The following is a 19,198-nucleotide window of genomic DNA, read 5'->3' on the forward strand; positions in this document are numbered from 1 at the left end:
GGACGGTGGACATTGGTGTCCAATGAAATCCACGCCAGAAGGATTGCGAATAGGAAATTAGTTATGTACAGGTGAATTGGATGGAAAGAAACAGCCCGCAGCAAATGCCCTAAGTGGGTATCAATACCTGATCAATTTCTGGCCGATGGGCAGTTCAGCGGCGACCTGGAGAGTTTAAAAAAAGTATCTGGAAATTTAGACATAGGATAAAGTGAGTGGAAACCCGGACTCGGGTCGTCGGGACTTGCGTGGAGCCATCCAGGACTGAAATGCCGGCCGGCGATAGCGGCCACGACTTCGAAATGGCCGTGATACGAAATCAATGGAAGAATGGTCCGATGGATTCTCCGATATCTTTGACATTGTCGGGGTACACATAAAAGGCGATCGCGATGATGATATACCTATTCGATGTATCAGTTCCCGCACGCGTGGCACTCGATGATACGAAAACTTACATCGCCAGACACAGGACGCCCTCGAGGTAGTTGCTTTTGCCGTCCTGGATCAGGTAGTTGACCACCAGCACGCTGAGGAAGAAGCAGATGGTTTCGAAGCCTTGGAAGTGGAGAGTCATGTTCTGGCCGATGGCCCAGCCGAGCAGGACCATGAAGGGTGTGACGAAGAGCGCGATCTGCATGCTACTACCGATGGCGACGTTGATGGCGAGATCCATCTTGCCTTTGTAGGCCACGATGCATGCGGTGACGTGCTCTGCGGTGACGTTAGAATAGCTTCCATGACGGGAGGGGAGTCACGTACCAGCGGCATTGCCGACGATGGGGATGAGAATTAGACCGATGAACGTTTTGGAGATGGCGCCGGTGGCGACGATGTCATCGACACTACTTTGGTTAGTGACATTCATAACAACGGCCTCGAGAGACATACGTAGCAACAAGATAGTCTGCGCAAAGCGCGATGATGAGCGTGACGACAAGGAGGGCAATGGATGCCGGAATCGGCTTGAGGATCACCTCGGTTTCCTCGCTGTTCTCCTCATCCGTCCGCTCCTCGTCGAAGAGGTACGCATGCGATCGGAGCTGGAAGAAGAGGTAGAGGATGTAGATGAATAGGAGAACGATAGAGGTGTAGTGGGAGAGGACGAGGATGTTGTTGTCGTTGGATGTACCGCCGTCGACGACGGAGTACAGGGCCGCCGGGATGATCAATGCGCAGACGGACACGAACATAAGCGAGCTCATGGTGCTTGCGACGGTCTCGTTGAACTGAAAGCGCTCGTTAGGACTGGCTCATCAGTGAATCTAACATATGTACTCACTCTCTGCTCGCCTCCGCGGATCCCTGCCGCGAGAAAACAGCATCCGAGAACCAAAAGGATATTCGAGAGGATAGAACCAAGCATGGAGGCTTGGACGATTCGAATCTCGCCTCTCGCGAGCGCGACAATGCTAACCTATCCACCCATATCCGTTAGCGACCGTTTACTCCATCCTCAACAAGGATCCCTACAATCAACTCAACCGCATTCCCAAACGTCGCATTCATCAACCCCCCCAATGTCTGCCCAAGTTTCACGCTCAATTCCTCGGTTGCAAAGCTCAGCAGCGCCGCCAACGGCACAATGGCCAGGAAGTTCAGCACAAAGGTCGGTATGGGTCCCCAGTTCAAAGCGCCCGACAGGATCCCGAGCGGGACAAAGATGAGCAGCACGTTGACGTAGTTGCTCGAGAGGGTCAGCCACGTCAAGTGCGCCGTCGCCTTCGGGAAGCGGGAGAAGATGCTATGGTCTGCATGACCCCAGATACGGGAATCGCCATGGGGAGTGGCGCCGCTGATGGTGCTGTTCGGGATCAAAGGCGCCCGTTCGCCGTTCGTGGGATGAGTCGCTGGCATCGATGCGGTGTCGTGATGTGATATGGAGTCTCGTCGATCGCCAGTCGGCTGTCGCGCCAATACTGCACTTTGACGTCGGAGTTTGTCTACGTGATAAGCGCAAGAGGGGCGCCGGCGGTTAGTGATAGAATCATGAAGTCCCAGGACGCTTGGAAAAGGAATTGACGATAAAGCGGGAATGGATCGACGCTAATCGGCTCGTATGAGGTCACCGGCAATTGATTCAACGGCAACGTTTAGGATAGAAGGTATTTACGGCAGCACGCAAAGTCAATGTAGAAGCAAAGAACAAAGGGACCAGCAGACTCAAATGAATTGAAGGAATGGGAGGAGTGTGTGATTGATATTGTCTTTGTCTGGATAATAATACAAAGGTGGCTGAGGTGTTGCGCGGGTTGTCGCCGTCTGAGTAAGACCCTGCAAATCTGCAACGATGCGGACATGCGGCGATCAATCCATAGGTGCAACCTAATGCCGTGGCAAGAGCTCGGCGACGTCACAGAGGAACGGTGAATTGCGAACGGGACGGAGGATGATCCAAAGGAAATGAAGAATTGAGTTAAAGGGACAGCAGGGACTCACTCATTTGTCACAAGGGAGGCTGGGTCGATGAATATCAACGGTGCCACGATCCCTGGGAATTCTGCGAATGCCGAAGCGTCGGGGTTGCGATTTCGCGCGGAGGTGGAATTCCTGACACTGACCAAGCCTCGTTGCTGTGACGAAACCGAAGGAGTGGAGGCCTTGGTGATGCGACAAGACCTGGGCCGTGGGATGGGAGCTGTGATGGCGAGGGGAAGCGTGTGCCGTGTGAACGGCAATCTGGAATTGGACCTGGATTATGGAAGAATTACACAATGGGGCTGTGCAATTGCTTGGAACTCGAAACCCAGACGCGCGGGAATCCAGACGCGCGGGAATCCAGACGCTCTTGGTATCTTGGTGGTCGTGATCGGCTTGCATTTGAAGGAAGTGGTGAGGTATGGAGAACGGGGGAGCAGGAGAAACCACACGATTGGACTTAGCGAGATTTGTATGATCGACGACGGACAATCCATCGTCGTGCTGCGGACTAACTTGAGCTTGGCCTGGGAAACGTTTGGGCCTCTGATCTTTGAACGTGTTATCGGCCCACATTAACCAGGGTAGCTCGCAGGATGACGATAGATGGTGGCACTAACTAAGATTTGGTTGATTTTATTGCGCATTGGTTTATCCTAGGTAGATTCTAATAAGACATTAATATTCACATTTAACCCCTAAAGTCCAACTCAAGAAAAGCAATCATAACATTAGGAGAGGCACAGAGCAACCTACTGGCTATGTGGACAGCAGTGTAAAACAGTGTAAAGCCGGAGGGGAATTATGAGCGCAGCTACATGGACTGGACTTTTGCCAGGTGCGCGACTCCTCGTTGCTGAGACTACAGCCCCAAACCCCAATCCTACACGTCGATCAATGGTCGCATTGATACATACTGTAAGTCGTTAGCGGACTACCGGGATTTGTTGAGTAGTCGAGACGAGTCTACTCCGTACGGAATATAGGTACGGAATACGGAATACGTTTATTCACTTGCTACCACATGTACGCCCTGCATTCTACCAGCAACCAACTAAACTTTGGCCAACCCATGGTGGAAGACACTAATGGTCTTTGGCTTTTGACGTCCTCTAGTCTATAGAAAAGGAGAATCGTATCGGCTTACTAGGAGGGGTTTCGAAGCTCCAGGGATACGATTCAAGGCCACCAATGATCAATTTCTTCCTCTCCAGAAGGTCCTTGACTAAGGAAACTCAAACATGGCCTTTTCACGATCTCGCACTTGTAAAGTCATGTCATGTCTCTCTTTGTGCGAAGTTTCCTTCCAATACAGAAGCTCGAAGTCTTGCGGGAAAAACCCAGCCATCTCCCAATCAATGATGCAAGTAATCTCAAAGGTGTTCGGATCCACGAAAATGTTCTGACGACCTAGATCGGTATGGATATGGCAAACACATAATCGGCCGTATCTTTGAGCGTGGACGGCCAGACACGCTTGTCTTTCCACTCCCAAAGCCTATGGGGAGGGATGACTGGAAGTTTTGGATCGGGACCTCCCAAGGTATTCCGACGTAGTTGGCGAAGCTGAGGAAGAATTGTTGACTCTAGCTGCTGAGTAACTCACTCAATTGCGGAAGGACGTAGGGGCTCGTCTATTTCTCCAAGCTCTACGCCAGTTTCACAAGTGCGGTTTTAAGATAGACGACTCCATTGTCCTCCCATAGGTCGAGTAACCTAGGGACCGGAATGGTTGTGTTTACTACAATGAATTGTAGGGCGGCGGCTTCATTGCGGAGGCGATTGGCGATGTAAGGTAAAGTACTAGGACAAAAGTCTGTGCATGCCCCACACCAAAATCAAAACAAGCTGAACAACCACCAATCTTCAACCATCAATATTATCATCAAAATGAGGTCATTTGGGCAAGAAATTAGTGGTAATCGACAGAGAAATCGCGAATTAAGCGAACGTCAAAGAGCTGCGATTTTACAGGCCGTTGCGGACGGTAGAACTAAGGCGGAGGTTGCGGAGGAGCATAATGTCGTTGTTCGCACCGTATACAATACCATCAATCGATGGAACCACCACCACGTCACTGCATCCTTACCCCGTAAGGGGACCCCCCGAAAACTATCGCGGTCTAACGAACGACATATCGTCAAAATTGCACGTAGATTCCCAAAGATAGAGTATACAGAGCTCCTCGAAAGCGTCGAATACCTCCGGATCTCGAAGAGGACTATCTACCGAACCCTTAAGAAATATCACCTTACGAAGTGGCGAGCGAAGGAGAGGCCCCATCTTAGGCCTCACCACGTCAAAGACCGGCTCCAATTCGCCCGCGAATTCGTGAGATTCAACTTCTCAAGGACCCACTCTACAGACGAGTGCTCTTATGAGAAAGGGGCCGGCGAAAAACAGGTTTGGGTATGGCGCCTATATCACGAGGCATACGACCCAAAGATGGTCGAGCCTAAGACCCCTGGCAAGGCGATTTCGCAGATGATTTGGGGCTCAATCTCGCGTGAAGGGAGGTCGGAGCTGGTGATCATGGACCGCGACGAAGACTCTCTAAGACAGGGCTATTCCGCGAAATCTTACATCGCTGCGTTAGAGGAGGGGCTGCTCCCTACGTACGAACCCGGGGATGTTGTTATCCAGGATAACGCAAAGATACACACGGCCAAAATCACCCAGGAATGGCTGGAGATTCACGGCATCCGGGTCATCGATTGGCCAGCCAATTCTCCGGACCTCAACCCTATAGAACACATGTGGCATGTGCTGAAAACGATGGTCAAGAAGCTCTACCCTGAACTAATGCGAATGGGGGCATCAGATGAGACACGGGAGGTAATGAATAAGGCGTTAAAGGAGGCGTGGTGGGCGATCCCTCAGGAGAAGATCCGGGCACTGATTGACTCAATTCCGCGACGTTTACAAGCGGTGATCAAGGCAAAGGGCTGGCATACGAAATACTAGGCTAGTACTAATTAGGCAATCAAAAAAGCATACACTGATCGCTTCCTCTGCGGTTTTGAGCGTATCTCACGATGGGGATGGTGGTGGTGGTGAAATCACGTGGTTGACGACCATGCACAGACTTTTGTCCTGTCAGTGTATTACCACTGGATTGCCGTATATGTCGTCGCCGCACTCATCGTCACGAGGTTGCCTCTTTATGAACACCTTCGTCGTGTAGTAGTAGGAAATACTACGGGAGACGACTTTCGTGACCATCGTTCCATCATCTGGCTTTAATTTTCGGGGGAAATTTGTCATCCATGGGACACATCGCTCGGAACCTCTCAGCATATTCAATGGCATTTTTCATGTGCTGGCTGACCTGGGCCATTGTCGAGGAGGGAAAATGGGATATCGGTGAGTTGGTGACGTTGAAATACAAGCGGAGACCCGGGGGGGGACCTAAGTAAACAGTAAACAGTGAACAGTGAACTAATGACCAAATGAAGTCCAAAGCGAAATGAAGAGTGGAACGAAAGGTAGAAGTGGACCATAGGTAGGTATGAGATGATGAGAAACGAGGACAGAACAACATAACAGGAGAAACCCCTTGAATTTTGATACTCAGCGTCTTGGATACCATACGGGATGCTGGATAGTGTCTTAGCTTTCTAAAGGACTTGGAATCCATTGTACACAACCAGAGGGACTTAGGTATCTCATCTACGAGGAGTTCAGTGAGTCGAGGTTTATCAACAACCCCGGATTCGGTTCTGAGCAACCGAACCCATATTAATATGGACAGTTTGATGGGTTTAACTATAAGTTTTTAATGTCGAACTACGGCTACAAGCAAGAGAGTGGGTACTGGGCGGTTACGCTGCCCAGACTAGGCACCTACCAGCCCAAAATGGGTACTGGCCCTCCCTAACACAGCTGCCCAACCACCCACCTCCAGTGAGTCCAGCCTGCACCTTTGACCTAGCGGCTAGCAGCTTACTGCGGGCGCCACGCTAAATTACCCGCTACCACAGGGGCAGTCCCGCCTAGTTTGGAGTGGGGCCGGTGGCATTTGACCCGTCAGCGACTGTTCCCTCATCACTTCCAATTCTCAAGTCCCAAGCCCAGAAACCAGACAGGATTCAAATCTCCTCGTAGGATTTTGTGCGATTCTGATTATTATGCTTAAATTACTAGCTGCTAATTGCGTGACTGGCGAAGGTTGCATAGGATAAATGTCAAATCGATTCTAGGAGGGTGACCGCAGTTCTAGTTTAGCCTCACACCGTGTCGCATGTCTGAGGCAAGGATGAATAATGCTTGGGACTCTGTACACTCATTATCGTTGGATTCCGCTCAAATCGAGCATCAGGAGCCGTTTTATATATCCTAATAAATGCCCCTAACCGTCGTCCCTGCGTATATGTGAAATTCACCGCCCCCGATCCCCAAAACGCCATAATCCAGCCTGCGTAAAGACTTGCGCTCGAAATCGGCCTGCGCCTACCGCTCGTCAATCTCCATCCGATCCGCCCCCACCAACGTCGCCCTTCGCCGACTCGGACCAAAGATCATCTCCAACACCTTCGACTTCTGCCGCTCCCGTAGCTCCTTCAGATGCTCATGTGTTCCCTGGATCCCACGGATCTGCTCCGCGACGCTTAACGTGCTGCTCTCATTGCTGCGCACCAGTGGATTGATCAGTCGTCGCCTCAGATTCTCCAGACGCTCCTGAAGTTGTCGTAAGCGCGCGTTGTGCTCCTCGAGGACCTGCTTGTTGCGGACGGTGCGCGCGCGAATCGAGGTCAGCAGGCGCTTGTTGCGTTCGAACTTGGCGAGGGTGCGCGCGTTGGCGCCCATGACCTTCGTCCAGAGGGAGGAGAGCAGCTCGCTTTCCTCGCGGTCCTGCTGCGCGGACTCGCGGACGACGATGCGCTGCAGGTTGAGGAACTTACGGTCGACTTGCTCGAAGAGGGTGAAGAGCGCGGCGCTGTATTGGAGCTCGTTGTTGATGGACTCTTCGAGGACGTTAAGGAATTCGTGGAACGTGCGTTGGAGGGCGCCGCGGGTTTTTTGTTGGGGGGTTGGACCGAAGAAGGCGGTTAGGACGCGGCCTAAGGCGGTTGGTCGCCCAGTGTGCGCGTTTTCCAGGAGACCGATGTCGGTGAGCATGGAATGGAGGTTGGTATATGCGGACGAGAGGGGCGACGTAGGTGCCGATGAATATACGGACAGCTCACGCCTCGCCCACTCCATTACAATAAGAACGCTACCGGTTGTTAGCAGCGTGTTTCATGGACAAGCGATATGGTCACGCACCTATCGATGTCGCCATCGACATTGGCAAAGAACTTGGTCAACTCAATTGCCAACCGCTTCAGTCCGTCGCCCAGCTCGTCCAACTCTCCGACAATGATAGCAGCGCTAGTCAGGTTGGTCTGCCTAATTGTTTCCCCCAAATCCCACACGGCCACGCCCGTATCTTGCAGGTCCTCGATCTGCTGGACACCATGCTCGCTGTAGTAAATCATCGGCTCCAATGACTTGGCGATGCCGGCCACTTTGACCAAGTCCGGCACGTATCCTTGCGAAGGCAATGTGAAGAGCACCCGAAAGAGGAAGATGGAGAGGAAGGCAATGCAGACCGCGACCACGGCGTTAGTTCGCGACTTTGTGATGAGATCGACTTTGTGTCTGATCCAAGTGACAACGGCTTCGATTGGTTCTGTTCGCTGCTGTACTTCCGCTCGAACGGCGAAACGAATGTCTATTCAATTGAAAATCGTGGTTAGTAACTATACCAGGATATTGCGTTCAAATGCGTCAGACTCACAATTGTTATTCAACACTTCGGGGGCAACACTTTCCGACCGTTCCCTCTCATATTCCCTGCCGTGTCCCGCAGTGTCCCGCACTGGGGACTCTCGCGGCGTCCCTTTCTCAGGACTTGCCGGCAAAGGCACCATGGCCGGTAAGGTGAGATCTCCTTCATCCGCGCTGGCATACTCGGCGCTCCGCTCCACTGACTGACTATTGCTGCGACGGGGGCTAAAACTGGACCGCATGGGGCCACCTTTCCGTTCGTACCATCCACTGCTGGCCTTCCTCCACGCGGGAGGCGACCATTGAGAGGCGGCTGGATCGCTCTCAGGTTCTGAAGATCCGACAGAGTGTCCAGATAAGAAGCCGCTGTGCGCGGAGGGAATCGCCCATAGAGGCGATCGTTCTCGATCGGACGGTTCAAAGTCTTCGAGGGATGCGGTGAGAGAGGGGTGGTCAGAGAAGTGGAGAGAAGAGGGCCGTCCTGAGGCCAGTGTGCCCATTGTGACGCGTGCGAAGAGATACGTCAATGACGGCTGATACGAAACCGGCGCTTAACTGATACAGTTCATATAAGGGGCCGTTGGAACTTTTGAATCCAGACAGTTGTACGAATAAATTTTAGAAGAGAAAAGAACAAAACTGAGAGTTGGACAAAACTTCTAAACCAGTGACAGAACTCGACAAGGCGAGGCTGGTATCCTCTGATTCACCGATATACCCGAGCGACTCTTCCTGTCAAGAAACCCACTACTGATGCCACTGACACACGAGATTCTTTCAGGGGTATGGACGTTCTTCCCTAGTTCTTGACTCGATTTCCAAAACGAACGGATTTTGACCGGAAAGCAAACGGAATATACAGACCACAAATCGACTACAGCCATCTCCAGCAAGATGAAACAAGAAATGGGGAGGTTGGTGGAGGGATTGGTGCATGATGTTCCCTTGATTGCTGCGTTGGCGGGGAAGATACGGGAGGATGGGGGACAATGCTGGGAAATGCAGTTTCGACGCGTTCATTGGACGAGACGGACGGGATGGTTGCACCAGGGAACCTGACTAAGGAAGTGATTAGATGCCTCAGGCAGTTTATTACATTTATGCCTCAGGCTTCAAGGCAAACAAAATCCAACTTCGAAATCAATCAATCAGACCTCAATTTGTTCATTGTTCGGTCTCCAGGAATACTTTTCCGCGATTGAGATGCCACGACATCCAACCCGTGCATCGAATTAAGGCCAAATATACCGTTCCCATCCAAACAAAGTCTCTCATCACAGGCTAAAGCCGGCCACTATGGCAAATCCACGAATCTTCCGGTCGTTCACCGCGATCGCTCTCCCTATCCGACCACAGACAGCTCGGTGTGCCTCGCAAAGATTGGCGCCGGTTTCGATTCAATGCCGACGGTCCACGCGTGCATCGTCGAGCAACTCAGGAGAAAAACGACCGAAGGGACCCGATACTGATTCATTGCCCCATGTGTCCGAGGAAGCGGCGGCGACGGCCAAAATCACTGGAGACAAAGGACCGGATATCCAGCAGGGAACGCCCGTGCAAGAGGTCATCAAAGGCAAGAAGGAGCTGCACGACAAGCTACCCAAGGTGATGCAAGACGAGAAATCATCTACCGAACCACCAAGCGGCACCCGATCATTCTCCACCGTCGCGAGGAGACAAGAAGACCTCCAAACCCTTCCCTCCACACCATCCTCCCTCCCCCCAACCCTCATCCCTTCCTCCTCCCTCCCCCTCTCCACTGGCGTCAAATTCGGCACCCCCACTCTCCCCCTCCCCCCCCAAACACACCTCAAGCACCGCGACGACCCCATCGTCCAACAAGTCACCACCCTCCTCATGCGCCACGGCAAGCTCTCCGTCGCCCAACACAACATGTCCTTCATCCTCTCCCACCTGCGCACTGCGCCCCCCCCCAAGCTCAACCCCGCCCGCCCCCTCGTTGCCGGCCACCCGCCCCCGCACCAGCTCCCCCTCGACCCCGTCATGTACCTCACCCTTGCCATCGACTCCATCGGGCCGCTGGTGCGCATCCGCAGCCAGAAGGGCGCCGCGGGCGGTGGGCAGGCGTTGCAGATCCCCGTGCCGTTGAGGCAGCGGCAGCGGCGGAGGCAGGCGGTGATGTGGATTTTGGCGGCGGCGGAGAAGCGGGCAGGGAAGGGGGGGACGAAGAATATGTTCGCGCAGAAGGTGGCGGATGAGGTGGTGGCGGTGGTGGAGGGGAGGAGTAGCGTATGGGAGAGAAGGAATCAGTTGCATCGGATTGCGGTGTCGAATCGGAGTAATGTGGGTTATAAAAAGCAGCCGGGGAGGAGATAAGTGGGATTTTGGGAGCTGGATTATAGGATGCGTGGGAGCCTTTGGGGACGAACCGCTATTTGGGCGCTGGCGGTTGAGATACTTGTATATTTCACCAGCCATGTCCTTCGTTCGCGAACTAGTCAGGATGAGGTGAAGGAGAAAGTTGTTGCCAGTCATTTAGAATCACTATGACGCCGGAAGCATGTAAATCATTGGATAGATATCGGGACGATTCAGCCCGCCCGCACATTACTGTACACTAGGATAAGACTTTATATACAAAACTTAAAAGGAGCTCGAAGCCCGGAAAACGATTCTCATATTCATACATCAATCCCGGTACGTCCAAAGGGAATATCCCACCATTTCCATCCAGCCGTTGCAACATCATTCGCAACCGAAATCCCGCCCAACCATTTTTCCAAGCATCATTATAAATACCGAAACGCCGTCCAGATGCGTGGAATGCAGAGACCGCACTCTCGTTGAGCCTCGTAAACGGTACTAGGAAACATCGACAAAGGAGATCGATACATAAGAAATCCGTGAATGGGTATCAAAAGTTACATTATCGGACGAACCGGGATGTCTAGCAGAGTGGTCCCGCTCCTTTCATGCGCCGGTCAGCGGCACCTCGTCGAGTGACATCAGCGACGTCCGATGACTTGCCGTCTGCGCTTGTGACAGCGGCTGTGTCCCCTCCATCGGGGTGTCGAAACCGCCGAACACGCGCGGCTGCATCGCGCTCGTCGGCGTCATCATCTGCTGCATATGCTGCAGGGCCTGGGCGGGCGGCTGCGGATGATGCGCACTGCCGTGGCTGTGGCTGCGGCGGAGGGACAGCGAGGAGATGCGGCGCAGCTTGGAGAGGGTGGGGTGCTGGGGTTGGGGGGTGGTCTGGACGCTCATGCTGGTGGGGGAAGAGGCGGAGGTAGGGTGGAAACCGTGGCGCATGCTGTGGTGGAGGTGGGGTTCGAGGGATTTGGCGGAGAAGCCGGGGTGGGAGCCGGCCGGGGGTGCGCTGAGGGACATGGCGAGGGATTGATTAAAGGGGTGGGCCTGGAGGGGGAAGGGATCTCGGGAGGGGTTGTACATGTGTGGCGAGTCGAGCTCCTCGGGGGCTTCGTGGACCTGGGAAAGGACCGGGGAGGAAGGGTCGGACATCATGGGGTGGGATAGCAAGACGGGCTGCGGGAACAAGGGATGGTCGGCATGCTCTGAAGGAGTGGGTGGTTGAGTGGAATTGAGGCCTCGAGGGGAGTGCAGCATCGGTTCGTCGAAGTAGAAGCTGGACTCCGAGTTGGCAAACGACGCGGGGGTCATGACGCCCGCATCGGCGTCGGGGATGAACTTGTCCGTAGACATTGGCAGCGGCTCGGCGAACTCGTATAGTTGGCGGAGGAACGTTCCAATGTCGGGAGCAAAGGATGAGGTCTCGAGTCTCTCCTTGAACGGGGCGGTCCGCTTCGGGTCCCACCTCAACTTGGGCCAGTTCTTATGCTCCTTCGGTCCATGATACAGTTCCAGGAGCTTCCTCCACTGAGGCGCCACCAGATCCTGCGCGAGCAGGTTCCGGATCTCAAGGGAGTAATCCCATTGGTGCTTCTTCAGCCTCGACTCGGTATAATGCTCGTCTCCGATATGGTTGAATCGAGCCTTCTCGGACGCCAGCAATTTCTTGCAAAACCCGCATCCCCAATACCGCTTCTTCTCCAGGTTCAGAACCAAAGGTTGCGGTAAATAGCAAGGTCGTCCCGGGTGATGGCTGCTGTCGTGAAGACGGAACTCATCTAGGTCTTTGAACGCGACGAAACAGTCATCATGGGGGCAGTGAACGATGGATGAGGGGTTATGAAACTTGTTCTCGTGCTTTTTCCAGTCGGATTTCTTCCCGAATCCGGTGTCACATTCTCGATGCGTGCAAAAGAACAACTTATTTAGACTTTCGTGGCCCGCTTCGGAAGGCGTCTTACTCGTCGCCGACCTGGGGTTGACTTGCGATAGCTCGGTTGGGGCAGGCGAGCCTCGCTGAGTTACAGGGCTTGCGGCGACTCTGTTATACGCACAAGCCCGAGCTACGGACCTCGGTGCTTGAGTCGTGCCGGATTGGACAGACCAGTTACTTGATGCTGTGCCGTAGGATAGTGAGGAACGGACAGAGTCAAACGTGCACACCGAAGCTCGAGGATCTGATGATGACGATGTGCAGAGGCTTGGAACTGAAGGGGTTGTTCGACCACTATTGCTAATGAATTGAGGATCTAAAGATCATCAGTCTTCGGTTTCCCACCCGTATGCATCGCATGATCTGCGGTTTTCTAGGGCTGAGTGGTGGAAATAAAATCGGACATACCACTGGTAGCTTGATAGACTAGGCTCATTACAGCCTGAGGCCCGAGATCTTGTACAAGAGCGCAGATGGTCTGCCAGTCCTCAGGCGTTGGATTACGTGGATAGGAGGGAAGGTTCGACATGGTTCATGGAAGAATCGGGGCTTTGTACCGATGTCCTCGATTTCCCGAAATGCAGGTCCAGTGCGACGTTAGAAGTACTCCAAGCTAGAGATCGCGATCGGAGGCGTGCCGCGGGGCAGTGGAGCCGGGCGCAACAGGACACAAAAAGCAAAGGGACTTAAAGATGGAGCGCGGATAGACCAGACGAGCGCAGTAAAGACAGGATAGGATGCAGATGTGATGCGCAACGAGCCGACGGCAAAGGGTGATACAACGCGAAGCAATGGAACAGTGGCGAAGGAAAAAGGGAAGGGGAGGTACAGAACAATTGATATTTGAATGGTTGGACACGATATCTTAGACAAGCTGCTCGAGGCTACGGTGCGGTGCCCCATGGTGGACTTGGGGGATGGTGTAAGGATGGACGGGACCATGGTCCATGGGGATGCGGATGGGGGTGCGTCTCATCTGTAGACTTTTGGGCGCAGAATTCAGTCCACTCGAAGCCTCGAACCACCTGCAGTCATGACAGGCCAAACAATGAACTGTCTAAACACCACTGCATCTGCGCTTCTGCAGGTGCAAAAACCGCTGACGCGACCCTGCCCATTCACCTGCAGGAGGTTAGCACTTAGCCTGTCGTCGTCTCGTCGAGGAGCAGGCTACGGGGTGAACCAAGTGTTAGAGAATTTTCCATGGCTTCTTCCATGCTTCTGGCGTGGCTTCTGGAAGCTTTCCCCGTTCGTCTAGTAACCTTTCGGGAACTCGGAGACGCTGTGGGCCGACTGGGGTAGGCCTGGGGGAATCGATCGCGAATGGAGACTGGCGTGCTGCCAAACTCAAATGCTGCCCACTTCTCAACCGGCTCCTAACTTCGTTCACTATACAGCGGCAGTCCGTAGAAAGTAGAGACTCGGAATTGACCCTCTTCGCCCGCAGGTATTTGCGTGGAATAGGTAAGCAGCAGTGGTATTTGGAACGGTGAGCGTTCTCCTTTCTGGCTTCATCTAACCCAAAAGTCGGAACACCACCGTGACAGGCACCAGTTCCCGCCAAGAAGCCCAAGACGACAGCAGCTTTTTGGCTTATTGCTCGTGCAGAAACGTACTGGGGATGTCATATGGTGAGGTGCAGAAATTCATCTATCTGCGACACACCACACAGACGGGAAATGACGAGAGGGCGCGAAACGACCAGTAGCCGCTCTTGGCACGTCTTCTAGAAGATTGCCGGAAGGGTTATAGGCTGATGCACGTATGAAACGCTCCCTCTATCGAAACCGGTGATTTGTTCATTGGCTCGCCCGTCTTCGCGTTTCTTGTACTCTATCGAGCCCCTGACCGGGTTCGTTCAGCCTTGTGGTGCAGGTTTGATGCGTCACCTCGCCCTAGTGCCGGCGGTCAGATCTCGCCGCAGCCTGTGACCGACATTCTCACTTTACCGTCGGTTCATCGTGAATTCATGGCCCGGATTCCAGGAGAAATGCGGGTGGACCAGGCGATATACCATGTAGGCGGCCAATTTTTAGAGTTTGGAATGGAACGTTTGGAAGCTTCTCGGAATACTCAGATTCGCCTAATAGCGACAAGGTCCAGCGGCACACTGAGGCACGGAGGTTCGCCGTTGTGACATGCTGATTATAGCCTTCGCCGGATGCTGGTCCCGACTGGATAAGCTCTAGTAGTCTGTATGACTTGCATCATCGCTTAGAAGAATTGTATGGCCTTCAAAGTTTCAACACGTTTCGAGCGATTCATCCATAGTCTGACAGGCTTCTGACACCAGAATGCCTTAAGACGTTGTTAAATGACGGCGAACCTGCATGCTATCCCAACACTCTCGCGTTCCCGGTAGACATAATTAATATTATTACGGAATATAGTTACCCCTAACATGTGAACTGTGGCTTCAATTGCTATATTCTAGCATCTGATTCTCGCAAGCGACGTCGGCCTAACCCGCCAGAAACGGCAAGGCTGCCGACCGGTTTGATGGGTAGTCCCGACTTCTAATGACGCAGCAATTAACTTCAATATCAACGACAACGGTGGATAAACTACCGACCATGGATTCACATTGAGGCTCCGCAGCTGTCAAACAGCCGTCATCCCATGCTCAATATACCACAAACTGGTGGCTTGTGAAACGAGTCGGAAAAAGGGGTAACGAATCGCAGCTCGATCGCGGTCGAAGATCACGTTGAGACGATTGAGAGGCCACCGGGAGACTAGAAGAGCATGAATCGGATAGCTCAGTCGTATCATTTCATTCGTTTTCTTTGTTGTCTATGGTAGAATGGAGAATGTCGATACGATAGTCGTCTGGTTTCACTACTGCACAGTGCACACAGGCTGTGGCTTGACGCGTGTGCGGCGAAGGGAAGAAAAATGGTGCTAACTTACCTAATAACGGGCAGAAATAACGGAATGGAATAGAGGAGAACGGGTGAGCCAGTACCACCGCCCATTGCCCATCACTCAGTGTGGTAGGCTGCCCGTAAGCAGGTAAGAGGAGGGGGTCATGGGGGCACCGAGGCGCCACACAACGAAAATACGAAACAGAGAAAGAGTAAATTCCTGGTACCTGCCCGATTGGGTATGTCGAGGCAACCGAGCGGAATTTAATCCCGCCTTCTGGCTTTTACACCAGACAAGTGATAAGTGACAAGTGATGCCAACATGCGGGATTCACGTTACCTACCTGGAGATGAAACCTCCAGTATTCGGCGGTTCAGTCTACCGTGACCGTGCTGTCAAACTCGGATAGGCATTCTGCTGTACAGGCGGTAGCGAAATAGAGTTTCAAGTTGACATCTGATGATCTCATATCGAAGTTTCACAGGAGGACATGGTTTTCCACAGATATACTCTGGTATCAGCTACAGTCAGGTATCAGGTATGCTTATGTCGCTTCCAGCTTTGGAAGATAGTTGGCTTCAAAGTTCAAACCACATGAGCAAAACCATCAAGATGCGAGAAACCTGCGGAGTTGTCATCCTCCTCGCAAAGTCGCGACATCCATGCGGGAAAGCGGAGCCATCGATCACAGGCGATGGCATCGAAATCGGCCCCTCCTGAGCATCTGATTATAATGCCCATCCACAACCCGTTCTAGGTTCCAGGATATTAATACCGGCTTCCTGCACCAACATATGCAAGCAAAAGTCGGAGTCATCAGTTCGTATTCCCTTCTCTGGTATCTCCACATTGATGTCAAGATTTTGGGTCGAAACAGCGCCGTTCCCTTAGACGGGACTGGGAGAATGACCTGATTCAAGGATGTCCTCTATTGATATGAGCACCACAATATTGCGTCAAAATTCCAGTCGTCTGAAGGTTCGCAACCCATTTACAACACAATGGATGAACCGTTCCAAAGGCCAACTGGGGTCGTGGTGGTATCAACATTGCAGATCTGGTGAAGGTGGTGCAATCCATTGAGTATTATTAATCCCGCGTCTTTGCAGCATTCACACATGTTCGGTTCTGCTGCCCGCACCCAATCCTCGTCGAGGCATCAAAGTCGAGTGCGGTGTCTCGAACGAGAATAGCGCGCCAACCTTTCGAGCGGCGGGGTTCGATCGATCGCATGGTGTCCCAATTTAGGTTGGTTCACAGCACTGCCCGCTGGAATGGCGGAGGGCGATTGAAGATTCAAAAACTGTATGGCTCCTCATCTGGAGCTGACAAACTTTTGATTTCTTCAATTCTCATCTTCGCTCCTCGATTCCTAACCAGATCTCTTCTTGGCTGGAGCATGTTAATCGTGGCGAGTCTCAGCATATGATCTGGTTTGGGGATACCGATAGTGATAGCGAACTCTACGCGTCAAATTGACCTTATCAACATTACAAATCGTCATTTCATCCTTCGTAGACATTTATTACTATTGTTCACAAAACAAAACGTTCACATCATGTTGGATCAATCTCAGCGAGTTGTTCCCACGCGCAATTTCGTCGTCTACCGGGCATCATTAGATCCGGCAGACCCGTATGATGCGTGCGCTCCCCTCGAATTCTATCCTGAGCGTGATTCGGACGAGCTGTTCGAGGCTCTAAGGGAGGCTTTCCCTCATGTTCGTACCCACAAGGAACGTGTCCGAGATGCAGTCATCGAATATCTCCTCATGGAGAAGGAAGAGCTTAGGAAGCAAGAAGATACGACCATGCCGTCCGCCTCCAATTTCGACTTCGCCATGTTCCCCACCCCCACGGACAGCTTCACTGAGGCTGGGCCTTCAAATCCGCTTGGGAGCATGGACATATTCCCGCAATCTTCCAACATGATCCCGTCCCTCTCTGCAGACGGCTTCGAACTCGACCTCTCCCTCACCTCCCCATCCGATTCTTTCCTCTCCTCCCCCGATTCTTTCCTCACCTTCACCACTCCCGACATGACCCCATTGATGTCGGCTCCTTTCGACTCTTTCCCAAGCGACGATGCCTCCCGGAGCGTTTCACAGGCGTCCTCAGTCGCCGGTCCCTCGGCCAGCGCGACACCAGCCATGGAGCAGTTGACCACGGTGTGGAGCATCTCAAGCGAGCCGCAGCCGAAAAGGCGGTCTCGACGAGCCATGACCGAGGACGAGAAAAAGGCGTACCGAAAGAAGAGGGTCGTTGGCGCATGTGCCGAGTGCCGGAGGAAGAGGAGGAAGGTTAGTCACTAAGATCAATCGTGTTGAATCCAGGCTAATTCAGTTCAGTGCCAACATACGGGCGTCGAAGCCCAGTATGCGAAGGTGGCAACCAATGATCAGATACCGATCAGGTATAAAGTCCGTCAGCCAGACAAACCACAATCTGTCCGACTCGATCGCTCCAGTCCGGGAATGGTGTCCGATCGTCTTGTCAGCTCCGCTGGCCTCGCAAATCTTCCCTCCAGCGACATCAACGAACCATGGCAGGCCATACCATTCAAATCGGAAGGCGACCTTGAGAGGCATTACGAAGACCTCTATCTCACCCCGATGTCCACCAGTTCGGAAGAGAGCGCAAACCAAGTACTCCAGGACGAATTCGGCCTCAAGCAGAACGCCATCAACATGTCCCACAAGGCTCCAGGGGCAATAGTCATGAGAAACCAGCTCAGCCGCAATCCATTCCCACTCCCAACCGACGACAGCTCATCGCTAGATCCCCGTGGACTATCGCCCGGCTTCGTTCGGCCTCCTGCCGCTACATCGATCTCGGAACACTCGTCTCCAGGACTTGGGTCGTCATTTACGGACCTGTCCTTTTCACTGTCGGGAGACCTTCTCCATACCAGTTCTCTCCGTCCAACCGCTAGCCAAGGAATCACCGGCCTCGGGGAATCCGTTGGGCTCAGCTCTTCCTCCTCTTCCCAGTTCACCGATGAAAATGTCCGACGTCGCCCTCGTTTGTCATTCCCCGCTACGGATGGCCTCGGGGATGCGGCCCGCACGGCTCACGTCTCCCGCCAATCCACCGCCGGGCTTACCGACTCTGTTTGGCCAAGCTCCTCCCTTATGCGGCAACTCACGAGCGACAACGTTCGGCGTCTTCCTTTGGCGTCCGGCACTCCGGATGTTCACCAAGATTCTGTTCGCGGGGTTCCCGTCTCCCGCCGCGTAATGGCCGCTATCTCTCTCCCCACCCCATCCGCACCGTCAGCAGCGCGGGAATCAAAGGGCGTATCCGCAATCGCCGGCCTCCCGCTTTCTGCCTCACCTGGCGTAACCGCTCCCTCTCCTTCCCCCACGACCTCAGTGTCGTCAAATGGTGGACTTATCTCCACCCCGTCCTCCGTGGCCATTCGACGGTTCAAGAACCCCTCCCCCCCTCTTCCGGTTCTTTCATCCCCGGTGGCCACGGCCGTGTCCGGCAGCGCCGACAAGCGCGCTGCCACGACCCAAACGGTCGCCTCCCTGGCCCACAGTGGTGTCATGGGCGACCTGGTGTCGGCGGCGAAGATTTACTTCGCCGTCATGGGCGCGCTCTGTGTGCTCTGCAATATCATGAGTCAGCAGAATGCGCAGGCCAGGAAGACAGCGCGGATGCCGATCGACAGTGTGTGTCGTGCTGTTCGTGTACGGTCAGGCAGGATGTTCTGGGGGTCAATGCACGGTCCTATCGCTGTCGTTTAACCCTACTGGTAAACATTTGCCGTAGGTGGGGTTGGCCTGGTGAGCTGGGGTTTACTTTGATGCTTTGCTCTTTAGCGTGGCGCTTGGTGTCGTGACTCGTTTTCAACCGTCACATTGGACTGTCTCAACGAAGT

The 19,198-nt window shown here is 53.3% G+C and overlaps 7 protein-coding genes across 7 annotated transcripts; 2 read left to right on the plus strand and 5 right to left on the minus strand.

The window, feature by feature from the left end:
- Positions 1-147: 147 nt before the first annotated feature.
- Positions 148-2,148, minus strand: P152DRAFT_304070 (calcium/proton exchanger). Its single transcript, XM_033675107.1, has 6 exons — positions 1,474-2,148; positions 1,283-1,417; positions 892-1,229; positions 763-845; positions 459-714; positions 148-404 (listed from the first exon to the last, which is right to left on the minus strand). The coding sequence occupies exons 1-6, from the start codon at positions 1,855-1,857 to the stop codon at positions 320-322; spliced, it is 1,281 nt and encodes a 426-aa protein (XP_033535716.1). The 5' UTR covers positions 1,858-2,148; the 3' UTR covers positions 148-319.
- Positions 2,149-5,554: 3,406 nt separating this feature from the next.
- P152DRAFT_304103 (uncharacterized protein) lies at positions 5,555-6,111 on the minus strand. Its single transcript, XM_033675108.1, has one exon. It carries the CDS (start codon positions 6,053-6,055, stop codon positions 5,648-5,650), a length of 408 nt encoding a protein of 135 aa, XP_033535717.1. The 5' UTR covers positions 6,056-6,111; the 3' UTR covers positions 5,555-5,647.
- Positions 6,112-6,658: 547 nt separating this feature from the next.
- Positions 6,659-9,113, minus strand: P152DRAFT_414735 (uncharacterized protein). The gene is made up of 3 exons (XM_033677034.1): positions 8,198-9,113; positions 7,684-8,131; positions 6,659-7,633 (listed from the first exon to the last, which is right to left on the minus strand). Exons 1-3 carry the CDS (start codon positions 8,685-8,687, stop codon positions 6,868-6,870), a joined length of 1,704 nt encoding a protein of 567 aa, XP_033535718.1. The 5' UTR covers positions 8,688-9,113; the 3' UTR covers positions 6,659-6,867.
- A 252-nt stretch (positions 9,114-9,365) lies between these two features.
- On the plus strand, positions 9,366-10,968 carry P152DRAFT_457444 (ribosomal protein S7). The gene has a single exon (XM_033679226.1). It carries the CDS (start codon positions 9,484-9,486, stop codon positions 10,522-10,524), a length of 1,041 nt encoding a protein of 346 aa, XP_033535719.1. The 5' UTR covers positions 9,366-9,483; the 3' UTR covers positions 10,525-10,968.
- A 150-nt stretch (positions 10,969-11,118) lies between these two features.
- Positions 11,119-12,980, minus strand: P152DRAFT_481240 (uncharacterized protein; the record flags this gene model as incomplete). Its single annotated transcript, XM_033681804.1, has 2 exons — positions 11,119-12,767; positions 12,860-12,980. 2 exons carry the CDS (start codon positions 12,978-12,980, stop codon positions 11,119-11,121), a joined length of 1,770 nt encoding a protein of 589 aa, XP_033535720.1.
- Positions 12,981-14,995: 2,015 nt separating this feature from the next.
- P152DRAFT_457446 (uncharacterized protein) lies at positions 14,996-15,296 on the minus strand. The gene has a single exon (XM_033679227.1). It carries the CDS (start codon positions 15,221-15,223, stop codon positions 15,053-15,055), a length of 171 nt encoding a protein of 56 aa, XP_033535721.1. The 5' UTR covers positions 15,224-15,296; the 3' UTR covers positions 14,996-15,052.
- A 1,578-nt stretch (positions 15,297-16,874) lies between these two features.
- P152DRAFT_472856 (uncharacterized protein) lies at positions 16,875-19,064 on the plus strand (the record flags this gene model as incomplete). The annotated part of the gene is made up of 2 exons (XM_033681184.1): positions 16,875-17,615; positions 17,664-19,064. 2 exons carry the CDS (start codon positions 16,875-16,877, stop codon positions 19,062-19,064), a joined length of 2,142 nt encoding a protein of 713 aa, XP_033535722.1.
- Positions 19,065-19,198: the final 134 nt, after the last annotated feature.

This window comes from Eremomyces bilateralis, assembly GCF_010015585.1.
Source record: "Eremomyces bilateralis CBS 781.70 unplaced genomic scaffold P152scaffold_6, whole genome shotgun sequence".
NCBI classification, from domain to species: Eukaryota; Fungi; Ascomycota; class Dothideomycetes; order Eremomycetales; family Eremomycetaceae; genus Eremomyces; species Eremomyces bilateralis.